The 13,084-nt window shown below is 33.2% G+C and overlaps 1 protein-coding gene across 1 annotated transcript; it reads left to right on the forward strand.

Moving 5' to 3' along the window:
• Positions 1-388: 388 nt before the first annotated feature.
• LOC104885183 (probable serine/threonine-protein kinase PBL25) lies at positions 389-5,387 on the forward strand. The gene is made up of 5 exons (XM_010669884.2): positions 389-1,292; positions 2,331-2,518; positions 2,643-2,832; positions 3,224-3,615; positions 4,714-5,387. The coding sequence occupies exons 1-5, from the start codon at positions 1,178-1,180 to the stop codon at positions 5,098-5,100; spliced, it is 1,272 nt and encodes a 423-aa protein (XP_010668186.2). The 5' UTR covers positions 389-1,177; the 3' UTR covers positions 5,101-5,387.
• The last annotated feature ends 7,697 nt before the right edge of the window (positions 5,388-13,084 follow it).

Raw genomic sequence — 13,084 nt, forward strand, 5'->3', positions numbered from 1 at the left:
CTTATTTTAGAACGGAAAAAGTATATATATAAATCAATATCCCCTAAGTTTCTTTCCAAATAGTTAAAACCACCTTGACAAACCAAAACTAATTACATATAAATTAGGCTAAAGCCTCATAACTAAAACTCATTAAAATCGAAACCTTTTTCAACCTTGAATTGACTCAACCCACAAAATGACAAAATCAAGATAATGGCATATAATCTAATCAAAGTGGGGGTGGCAACCATGATTAGTAGTACATCTCTCCCTCCCTCAAATTTGACGTTGTATACTTCAAATTTGACCCCATTTCCTAATTAAAACTATATACTATTATTTTCATGTTATTGTCATAATTTAAACAATTAAAAAGGTGGGTCCATAATTCATATGAGTGCCAAGGCAACAAAATTTACCCGCCAAATCCCCGCATATTTGGCTCCCACGTTATAGTTTATACGCTTCCTCAACTTCCTTCATAACCCCCCTTCCTCCATTTTCGGCGGAAATTCAACCCCAACAACTTTTGATCATCCTCATTTTTTTTTTCTCTCTCCTATCAAAAAGCTGACTCATTTTCACTATGATCAAACCCTATTTTTTTTATTAATTGTTATTATTGATTTTTGAATGCAGCCTACAAATTGATCATCTTTAATCATCTGGGTTTATGCTAAATTGTTGAATTTTTTTTTCTTTTCACCTAAATTCTTGATTCAATTTTAGTTTCAATTTCTGGGATTTTGTGGGTCTTTTGCCCTTTTTTTCTCTCTCCTAAATTATTCAGTTTTTGTAAATTGTCAACCATTTTTTTCCATTTTTCACACCCAGACCCCAAAATCCCAACAAATTATTTTGAATTTTGAAAACCCAAACTCTTACGTACCTATTTATTTTCTTTCCATAATTATTTCTCTTATTTTCCATGCAAATGTTCATTATCTCCTCTTTTTTTTGACTTTTGAGGAAGGAAAGTTCTTTCTCTTTGTTCCCTTTTAAATCTTGTCAATAAGAATTCTTTCATATTGACAAAGAAATTTTGAGATATAATTTTACCAGCTACATACATCTTGTGTATGACAATAATCCTCAACCAAAATAACACATTTTCTGATACTTTACATTGACAAAGAAATTTTGAGATATATTTTAGTTTACATTATTTCATTCGTTGGGTTTTCAAGGGTGAGATATGAGTTGTTTTCCATGCTTTTCATCACAAGGAACAAAATCAACGAGAAAACTCAGCAAAAAGGGACAACCACCTTCTAATGCCTCTTCCATGCCCATTGCGCAACCTTGCCAAGGTAAGCTTCAACATTGGAATATGTATATGCTATCAGTTAATACTTCTTCCGTTCCATATTTCATTCAACACTTACTATTTGAAGGTCAAACTTTATAAACTTTAACCACGAATTATCACCACGGTGCACCACCGAAGTGCACCTGTGAATTGCTCCATTATATGTTCCAACATTACTTCTCTATGACTAATCATATCAGATTAGTGAAGTTTGAGTAATTTTGAGTCAAGTCTATATAATTTTAGTATTAAGTACTAGTGCATTGGCAAAATCAAAATTCTTTATTTTATACTCCCGCGTTCTCGTTTTATTTGCTGCATGCCTGCATTAACTTATTGAGTTCACCCTTTTTTCACAAGTACTATGTATGATTTATGATCTTATTCAATTTGTCTCCTCGTGTACTCGTGTGTATTCATAATGCAAACTTGTACGGAGTAACTTTTAGTACTCCCTTTCATACCCTCTGTTTCAAAATATAAGGCATTTACGTTTTTCGAGAATTTGCTTTGACTACAAATATCTCTCAACTGCGATAAATAAAAATCATAAAAATTATACCGTTGGATTCGTCTTGAAAAATACTATAATAATATTATTTTTTAAAATTTTATATCAACATAATTAAGAGTAATTAACGGTCAAAGTCCGACCTCGAATATCGTACGTGCCTTATATTGTGAAACGGGGGAGTAAGGCGTAAATGAAAATATTAGTGTTCAAAGCTCATATGTGACTTTTGAAAACCGTGAAAAACAAAAGTATCAAGTATTCAAGTACAAGAGAGAAATTCTAGGGGGTCAGTGTGTTTAATAATTAGACCCAAAAAAAATATCATACACCCAGGTGAGCATCAACATGCTATTTTTTTGCTCGTTGCTCAAAAACATCCGAATGAGTAAAAATTAGTCTTGGGTGTATCATGCACCCGGGTGTATGACGAATAACTCCTATTTAGAATGTGCAACAATAGGTTTGTACATACATTATTATTTTTCCATTCTTTTGATATTTATTTTAGTTCTGCTTTGATTACAGAAACTCAAGCAGCAAGACAAACGACAAACAATAGCAATGAATGTAAGGAAAATGGGCCTAATAATATTGCAGCACAGACTTTCACTTTCAGAGAGCTAGCTACTGCAACAAAGAATTTCCGTTCAGAGTGTCTGGTAGGTGAAGGTGGGTTTGGAAGAGTGTACAAGGGCCAACTTTCAACTGGACAGGTATAGTATTATTATGTTAATTCGCGTTTTTGCTTCTGTGATCGGTCTCTCTTTTGATTATTTCGTTTCTCTGATCAAGCTTTTGGTGGAGTAATTCACTGATTTTAGGATATTTTGATTTCAGACTATAGCAGTAAAACAACTCGATCGAAATGGAGTGCAAGGGAACAAAGAATTTCTTGTTGAGGTTCTGATGCTTAGTCTTCTACATCATCCGAACTTGGTTAATCTCATAGGGTATTGTGCTGATGGAGATCAGAGGCTCTTGGTGTATGAATATATGTCTTTGGGATCTTTAGAAGACCATTTACTTGGTATGATATATCCTATGTTTCTCATCTCATTCTCTTCATAGTAAAATTACATAACGTTTCTCATTAATCAACTAGCTGACAACTAACAATGTTACTTGGACTCGGTTACTCATATCAAACACGGATACATGTCCAAGTGTGCATGTCTATGTTTAACAGTTTAAGTGTTGGGGATCAGGTACTTGAGGTAAAATGAAGAGTCCGAGTAACATATAGGCTAGTAAATGGTAAAAATGATTGTGAATATGAACTGAAACTACAATGTGAATAGTGTTATACAAGATCTTGGACATATATTGGACTCTAATTCCAAATGTCACTTAGTGTTGCCGTTACCAACTACTTACCTCAGATTGGCTGATTTTTGTGTGAAAACATTGTGTTTTGTCAGATGTTCCGCACGATCAAAAGCCATTAGATTGGTACAAGAGAATGAAAATAGCTTTGCATTCTGCCAAGGGTTTAGACTATCTTCATTACAAGGCAAATCCTCCAGTTATATACCGCGACTTGAAAGCATCTAACATATTGCTTGAGAAGGACTTCCATGCAAAGCTCTCTGATTTTGGACTAGCGAAGCTCGGTCCTACAGGGGACAAAACCCATGTTTCTACAAGAGTTATGGGAACATATGGTTATTGTGCACCAGAATACCAAAGAACAGGTCAACTAACACCTATGTCGGATGTATATAGTTTTGGAGTTGTTTTACTGGAGCTAATTACAGGAAGAAGAGCTATTGACACCAAAAGATCAAATCACGAGCAGAATCTTGTCACTTGGGTGAGCTTCTTTTAACATATATTCTTGGTTTATAATCTCTGCCTAGCCTCATTCCTAACCTCATTAGCATAGTGATAGTTGTACTACTATTATGTGCAACTTTTTTTTGGAAAAACTATTGAATGTTTTTAAAATGATCACTAACTATTATCAACTTCATTATTGGGTGCTACCAATTAACAGAAATAATCATCCAATGTTCCATCTATGGGGCCTATTTCAACAACTTTTCCAACTGTTTTTCCTCCCATCACCACATAAAGCCTCCATCTACATCAATTGTGCTTAGATTTTGGCTCTTATTCATCAATTTTTTCATGGGAAATTTCGTGAGGTACCCCTCAAGTTTGGTGTAATTCTCAAAATACCCCTCTCTATTGGTAATCCCTCAAATACCCCTAAGGTTTGAAACGTTGCTTAAAATACCCTTATCATACAGGGAAATTCAAGTGCATTAACGGCCCGTTTGGTAGTTGGTCATAAATGGTGGTATTGGGAATGAATTTGTGTGTAAATTTGTGAAAAATATCATTGTCCATTCCCATGGTAATGCTAGTTTATCATAAAATGTCCACTTTCCTTCTTGAATTTTCATTCCTATCCAATACCACCTTGTAGGTGGTAATGAGTGGTAATGAAAATTGCTTCCCTTTGGATCCAAAAACACAAGTTTAGGGGTGAGATTGCTTGCCCATGGAGAAAAAATGCCTCCCCGTGGAAATTTTAAGGGTGCTTCCCTAATAAAATTACACTTAAAATTCATTCCCATTACCGCAATTTATTAACAACTACCAAACGGGCCGTAATTTCTTAAGATACCCTTGAAACTTGAACTAGAAAGTTCAAAATTCAACAAAGGTATTGTGAGAATTAAACCAAACCTCAAGGATACCTCAGGAAATTCTAATTTGAGAGTAAATAATAATTATAGTTTTTGGGTTTTCAAGTTGAGTGTACTTTACTTTAAAATTAGTCGATCTTCTCCTGTACATCCGTTGGTTGTTTGTAGTATCTAAATTCTAAAAGCTTGTAAATGGAACATTAGAGGCTCCTAGTTCCAACATTATGTATTCTCTAACTTGTAAAACTTTGATGCAGGCACAACCATATTTCAGTAATGCAGCCAGATACCCGGAATTGGCTGATCCACTTCTAAATGGGGATTTCCCAGTGAAGGGTCTAAACCAGGCAGTGGCAATAGCAGCCATGTGCCTACAAGAAGAAGAAACTGCACGACCCTTGATGAGTGATGTAGTAACTGCTCTAAGTTTTCTGACATTAAGCCCACAAGATGATGATGACTCTCCCTTCCTCACCGAGTCCTCTCCTGACAGTGATTACACCGAGTGTATTAACCATCCATCCCAAGATCATCGCGATCAAATGTCTCAAGAGCGTCAAAAGGCTTTAGCCGAAGCCATGGAATGGGGATCTACTCATACTGCTCTGTCGCGGGCTACTAGCATTAATTCGTCGTGTGCTTAGAGACTATAGCGAAATTTTTATTTTTGTCCTACGGTTTGTCTATGCAAAATGCAGGGGCAATGCAGTTTTAACAAGCTTGCTAGGAATGTGCAATGTGTGTTGGTGTTTTGAGTTAGCCAAATTTTGAGTGGAAAGGTTTCTGTTTGAGTTATATATATATGTGTACCTGTGTGGCTGTGTTAATGTTGGAGTGGAAGGTACTCCTCAAATTCTGAGCTGTAAATAATTCGAGGAAAGAATGATCAAGTTTCTAATGAGATTTGTAATGACTTTTTCGAGGAAGTTTGTTAGGCTTGCTCAAATTTGTTCTGAACAGGAACTGGTCATAATGCATAAACTACTTATAGGCCCTCCTGCCCTACTTATAGGTTTCTTCTGTTCTCAACCAAAAATCACCCATAAGCAGAAGATAAATTCTCAAACCACCAAGTTGAGTCCAGATCATCTAGAGTTTTATTGAAACTCTACAACGTAGAGTTGTATCCGAGTCATACATTTTAAAATCAATGGCTCATATTGGTGGAAGGGAAAGATTTAAGGGTGGATTTTGATGAAATAAAATAGGGAGGATTTTGGAAAAAAAATATATTAGTCATTGATTTTTTATTCAATGATTGATATTGCTCAAACTCTACCTTGTAGAGTTATTTTACGACTCTAAATATCCAAACACCAGCAAGTTATATTGAAAGTAAATCTCATTAGTCTCCCTAAAATAGAGTTAACACTTTCTATTTTTATAAAATCATGACATGTGACAAATTCCTTGGCTGAACGACACGTGGGCCATGGCACTATTTTTCTATAGGTTGTTGATTGAGAAAGAGGAGCAATGAAAAGAAGCAAGGGAGTTGGTTGGAAGATAAGGAATAGATTATCGAGGAATTGCAAGAGCATTTTTTTTTATATATAATTGGTTTTGTATTATACTATTAATCAAAATTGGAGAAGATGGGTCTGACCATGAAGTGCCAGGGAACCATTTCTCGAAAGCAATACAACACTAAATCATGAGTCCATCGACCCATTCATACAAGGGTACGAAAATTCCATACAAAGTTTACAGCAGTTTATCAGCGCATAGTCAAGGAGATGCGTCCAATAAGGCAAGAGTTAAAGCCAGGCCAAAAATTCAGCATCCCTTCTTAATCCTTGTTTGGCTAGTGAGTCAGCCACTGTATTTGTCTCCCCTTCATTTGTGAATTATGGAGATGGAAGGGTATGCTTTCCTCATGTTGCGTATGAAGTATTGGAACATTTATACATAAATGGACTTAAGTGTACAAGGCAATGAAAAAACATTGGATACCTTGTGTTCTTGGATGCTCTTAGTTGATTATGAGGGATGTTTCTAGTCATTGATTTAGCATTAATCTTAATGGTTAAGTGTAGTATGTTACATGGGGTTTAATACTCATTAATATGCTAATGAATTAAGATTTTAATGAGTTCTTCAATGGTGTTTCATCACTTTTTTGTGACTAATGGCATCCTAGGTTGATGGCTATAAATAGGTCATTGTAGTTCACTTGTGAAGAAGTAGAAAAAAGGGTTAAGTGTTCTCTCCTGTAAACACTTGCTTGCTCTTTGAATTTCTAGCTAATTTTCATAGAGTGTAAATCACAATCCAAAACACAAAGTCCTTTAGAATTCACTTTGATTGATCATATAAGTGAATTACAACTCCATTGTATCTCATTAGTTATTTCGTGGTAACCCGATGATCCTAGTGGGGCGAAATTAAACTAATAGGAAAGTGTAGATTCCGTTCCTTGGAGTGATATATCCGGTTCTCTCATTGATCACACCTAACAATCTATTAGTTTAATTTTCTTTTGGATATGTTTTCACCTCTCAGGGATATGGGTCGTGAATTTCCAAGAGTTAGATATGGTTTCTTCTACGTACTATGGTTAGTATTTGTTAAAGGTATAATGCATGTCTATTCATAATTGTTTTTGTCCTACGTATTCATGTCATATGTATGATGATCAATTTAATTATTGATGTGGTTTTATGGTTTAATAGAACTATGTGCATTTGTTAACAATGTTCTATGATATATGATTTTATTCAATAATGATAATAATCTAAGATTATTAGGAGTACTTTTCTTGGTAAAGATAGTATGTTTATTGTGATGTTTACTTTCACAATAATTTTTGATATATGGTCTCATGATAAATCAAAAGTATAAGTGTTTATATATCAAATTTGGTAACATATGGTCATGTGGTAAAATTTGTATATATATATAGGAGGAGAAATCTTATACTTGGATATTGATTTATGAAATGTATTTTTATGCATATAAATTAAGCCTTTATACTTGGGATAAGTATAAAGAAAGATAATTATTTAATTTATTATCTTTGACTCAATTTATTTAGGTGACATGTCTTGATTGAAAATGAAAATATATGGCTTTTGGTATAAGAAGGATTATATATTTTGATACAAATTAAGTCATGGATTAAGGAATTGGTATTTTTTATTAGAAGATGATATTTTCATGGAGGTTTATTCTTTACGAAAATGTTGTTTCTTTGTGGAGGAGGTTTATTCTTCATAAAGGAGGTGTTTCCTCTTGGATGTGTAATTCTTTGGAAATCCAAGAATTATATATTAGTTTGTGGAGCATTTTCAAGTACTATAATAATTGTCATGTAAATTAAATAGATGGAGTGATATTCATTTGATATGTGAAGTGATTTTGTGGCTAGTCCATGTATCATATCACTAGTTATTGTGATATACTTCTATTTTATGAATGGGGTATACTATCATGTTTATATTGTAAATCACAACACATGGAAATGCGACACTATTATATGCTTGATTTTATATAACATGGAGTTGCAACTTGAATTTTTATACGGTTCATTTTAACTTGGAAAAATCTTTGGCCAAAGTGTTGTCACGTTAAAATAGTATAAAAATTGTAAAGGGGTGGAAAGCCCAACTTAAATTACTAGTAAAAGAAAACTCGATTCAACGTTTAGTACAACGCTAAATCTTGAATTCAATGAGGATCCAACTTTACTTAGTAATTTGGAGCACTAAATTAGCAAATCATCCCGAGGTTAGCGCTCAATAATATTGCAATGGAGGTTGAAAATTTATTTCTTAATAGACTTTTGGAGGATGCTCATATTGCAAGAGTGATTATTCTATAAAGTCTACCTATATGAGTAAGAAGTTTGGCCGCTTCACCAAGTTAGGGGCTTAACTTGGAAAACTCGTGAATGGATATGGACACCATGGCGTCAAAGGTGTAGAGGGTTAATGGAATTTTTGTTAGTACTTGTGTGTATTGTATCTTCGATAATTCATAGTGATTGTTTGATTCAAAGCTTAGTCTATTATAACAATTGGAGTTATCGTAAAGTATACATATACTAAGTAGGACTTCAATCTTTATGACATTTCTATTTATGCACAAGTATGTTGTTTTGTGAATAATTTGGTGCAAGTCGTTAGCCATTTATATTATAAATGGGAAGAGGATTGTTGGAACATTTATACATAAATGGACTTAAGTGTACAAGGCAATGAAACAACATTGGATACATTGTGTTCTTAGATGCTCTTAGTTGATTATGAGGGATGTTTCTAGTCATTGATTTAGCATTAATCTTGATGATTAAGTGTAGTATGTTACATGGGGATTAATACTCATTAACATGCTAATGAATTAAGATTTTAGTGAGTTCTTCAATGGTGTTTCATCACTCCTTTGTGACTAATGGCATCCTAGGTTGATGGCTATAAATAGGCCATTGTAGTTCACTTGTGAAGAAGTAGAAAAAAGGGTTAAGTGTTCTCTCCTGTAAACACTTTAATTTCTTGCTCTTTGAATTTCTAGCTAATTTTCATAAAGTGTAAATCACAATCCAAAACACAAAGTCCTTTAGAATTCACTTTGATTGATCATATAAGTGAATTACATCTTCATTGTATCTCATTAGTTATTTCGTGGTAACCCGGTGATCCTAGAGGGGCGAAATTAAACTAATAGGAAAGCGTAGATTCCGTGCCTTGGAGTGATATATCCGATTCGCTCATTACACCATTGTACTGCATTTGCTGAGTCTGACTCGAGAATTAAGTTTTCTTTGTTGATCCCCGATCACAGGAGAATGAGATTTTGAGGGCTTTGAGTATTGCGCAGATTTCTGCTGAGTTTATATCCATAAGGGGGATAGGGCTTGTGAAAACGCATACAAATGAACCTTGTGGGGATCTAAGAACACCACCAACCGCAACGTGTGGCAAGGAAGAATTAAATGATGCGTCAATATTCTACAATAGATAACCATATAAAAAGTTCGATACGGTAGGGAACCAGTCCATGCTGGAATCCTTTGATAACATCGTCATTCGAAAAACTCGAGGCCTTGTATAGTTCATACGAGGCTAATTTTACTGAGAAGGAACCTGATTTGTGTGGTATCCATACGAAAGAATCTGCATCTTAGGGAGTGAGAAAGAATGAGTCTAAGAGCAGTTGCAGTTGATTTCGTTCCTCAATATCTCGAGGCCTAAAAAAATGTGTATTTCAAGACTCGAACACATGATCTCTCATTTGATATGCTAATGCACTAACCAACTACACTATAATGCTTATGTTAAAAGAAATGGGTTATTTTACACTTTGGAAGTTCCTCTTTGAAATAGATTATTGTGGAATTGCAAGGTTATTTTTTGTTCGTCATTTACCCTTTAGAGTTTTCTCTAATGTGCAAATTTTGCACGTTTGAACTTCCATATGAGCAATAACCTAAAAAAATAGCATTTAGTATACCATGTTCATAATACGCCCAAATGTATATCTATACTAATATATTAAAAGGTGTTCCTAACAAAGTTTGTGTGCCACGTGACACTCTGGGCCTGTTCTCTTCGGCATAAAATAGCTGAACTGAACTAGACTGACCTAATTGGAGTTGAGTTGAACTGAACTGAACTGAACTGAGCTGAACTGAACTGAACTGAACTGAATTTTATTGAATTGAATTGAATTGAATTAAATTAAATTGAATTGAATTGAATTAAATTGAATGTAATAAATATATCAATAATATTTAAATAATAATAATATGTATATTAAATAATAATTATAATGATAAGTAATAATAATGAATAATAATAATAATAATAATAATAATAATAATAATAATAATAATAATAATAATAATAATAATAATAATAATAATAATAATAATAATAATAACAACAACAATAAGTCTTAATAGTAATGATATAAAAATAAATAATAATAATAATAAGAGTAATTAGTAAAATAAATTATACCAACATAATAATAATATTTAACAAAATGGTTATAAAAGAATGGAGCTGAACTGAACTGAACTGAACTGAACTGATTGGAGCTTAACTGAACTGAACTGATTAGAGCTAAACTGAACTGAACTGAGCTGAAAATAAGTTGGGGATAACAAGCCCTCTGTTTTAAGGCTCTAATGCAAATGATTTATTTTCAAGTAAAACCATTAATCAAAAATTAATGTTGTGTAGTTACAAGGTATCGAACGAAAAGTGAAAGCTTAACCATTGATCCATCCTAACACCATTATTTAGTATTTCAAAATAAAATTAAATATCATAAGGTCTTATAATTATATTTCATTAAAAGATTTGCACAAGTAGTTAGATACCTAACCTTTCTATGATATTAACAACAGACTATTATAGACATAAACTCTTACTCCAATTCCTTGTAGAGAGTTAAGCTATTATTTTCATCTCCAAAATTTAAAGGGTTTATTTTTCAAAAATCATGCAATTATTTATCATGACATTACGTCAAATTTTTTTGACAAAAATAAATTTACAAAAAGTCCGAGATATTGACTACTCCCTCCGTCCCATTGTATTTGCTACATTTTGCCATTTAGGTGTGTCCCCTTTTATTTGCTACATTTGCCAAACTTTCTACAAATGATAATAAAACAAACCCTACAAAACTTTATCCCAAAAGTATTAGCCCAACTAATATCCACCCAACCCATTTAATCCCCCACCCTCCCCCATTTAATCCCCCTACTCCCTTAATAATCCTTCCCTCCAAACCCTAATCTCATTTTCTTCCGTCACTTTCCTCTCTCTCTCCTTCTGACTCTCACTTTCCTCTCTCTTGTTCTTCTTCAAACACTCAGATCTAGGGTTTTTCAGTCCAAATTTGTCCAAAAAAATCGTAGATTAATTATCTACTATTTGCTGCGATCATTATAAACCTAATTTTTTTGGTTTTTGAGTGATTTTAAAAAAGCGAGTCCCCTGTTTCTTGCATTTTTTGGGTATTTGATGGATGAGTTAACTCCGAAATCAAAGAAACGGCTCTTTGATTTGCTTGACGAGCTCGATGCCGAGGAAAAAAATTCTAGGGTTTCAAAAAAACCCTTGGATTTTGGTTCGTTCTGTTGGGCTTGTGGTGCGCCGTCAAGAAAACCACCAGATCTTCAATTTGGTAGTGTAGTTCAGGGCAAAAAACCTGAAATTTTGGTAGATCCACCTCCGGAAGGCTTTAAATCATGGCGAGCTTGCCTCTGTTGGTATAAAAACCATCTAGAAATGGTTTCCGAACGTCCCCTATCAGATTTTGCCTCAGATCGGTCCACTCCTTATCTTAAATCTCTGTTTTTTTCATTATTTTAGGAAGCTTTCTTAACATGCTTTGCCTGTGGGGTTGCGTTTGATTAGATTGCATGTATAGGGTTTGTGTTTTTTTCTTGTTTTTGACTCGATTTGAATATACATATGTTATTTTACCCTCGATTTGTTTATAAATTTGTTTATTTTCCCTTGATTTGTTATATGTATGTTTATTTGCCTCGATTTATTGATAAATATGTTTAGGGTTTTCAGATTTGTTTATAAATATGTTTATTTTGCCTCGATTTGTTTATATATATGTTGATTTGCCTTGATTTGTTTACAAAAATGTTATTTTTGCCTTGATCTGTTTATAATTGTTTATAAATTTGTTGTTTTTGCCTTTGCATGTGTGTAAATGTTATTTTTGCCTTGATTTGTTTATAAAAAGGTTATTTTGCCTTGATTTGATTGAAAATATGTTTTGGTTGCCTTGATTTGTTTATAAATATGTATATTTCTGCCTTGATTTGTTTGTAAATATGATTTCTGCCTTGATTTGTTTGAAAATATGTTTAGGTTGCCTTGATTTCTTTATAAATATGTATATTTCTGCCTTGATTTGTTTGTAAATATGATTTCTGCCTTGATTTGTTTGAAAATTTGTTTAGGTTGCCTTGATTTCCTTATAAATATGTATATTTCTGCCTTGATTTGTTTGTAAATATGATTTCTGCCTTGATTTGTTTGTAAATATGATCTCTGCCGTGATTTGTTTGAAATATGTTTAGGTTGCCTTGATTTCTTTGTAAATATGTACATTTCTGCCTTGATTTGTTTGTAAATATGATTTCTGCCTTGATTTGTTTGAAAATATGTTTAGGTTGCCTGGATTTCTTTATAATTATGTATATTTCTGCCTTGATTTGTTTGTAAATATGATTTCTGCCTTCATTTGTTTAAAAATATGTTTAGGTTGCCTTGATTTCTTTATAAATATGTATATTTCTGCCTTGATTTGTTTGTAAATATGATTTCTGCCTTAATTTGTTTGAAAATATGTTTAGGTTGCCTTGATTTCTTTATAAATATGTATATCTCTGCCTTGATTTGCTTGTAAATATAATTTCTGCCTTGATTTGTTTGAAGATATGTTTAGGTTGCCTTGATCATGTTCTATGTTCTGCCTTTGATTTGATCATGTTCTATGTTGTGCCTTGATCATGTTCTATGTTCTACCTTTGATTGATTTCATCATGTTCTATGTTCTACCTTGATCATGTTATATGTTCTGCCTTTGATTGATTTGATCATGTTCTATGTTCTTCCTTGATTTGTTTATATGTTCTGCCTTTGATTTGATTTGTTT

The sequence above is a fragment of the Beta vulgaris genome, chromosome 7, assembly GCF_026745355.1.
Source record: "Beta vulgaris subsp. vulgaris cultivar EL10 chromosome 7, EL10.2, whole genome shotgun sequence".
Taxonomy (NCBI): domain Eukaryota; kingdom Viridiplantae; phylum Streptophyta; class Magnoliopsida; order Caryophyllales; family Amaranthaceae; genus Beta; species Beta vulgaris.

Excerpts from the sequence above, each read along its gene's own strand:
- LOC104885183 (XM_010669884.2), top strand. The coding sequence starts at position 1,178 with ATGAGTTGTTTTCCATGCTTTTCATCACAAGGAACAAAATCAACGAGA. Across the intron at positions 2,519-2,642 it reads GCCAACTTTCAACTGGACAG|ACTATAGCAGTAAAACAACT; the intron begins GTATAGTATTAT and ends TTTTGATTTCAG. Across the intron at positions 2,833-3,223 it reads TTTAGAAGACCATTTACTTG|ATGTTCCGCACGATCAAAAG; the intron begins GTATGATATATC and ends GTGTTTTGTCAG.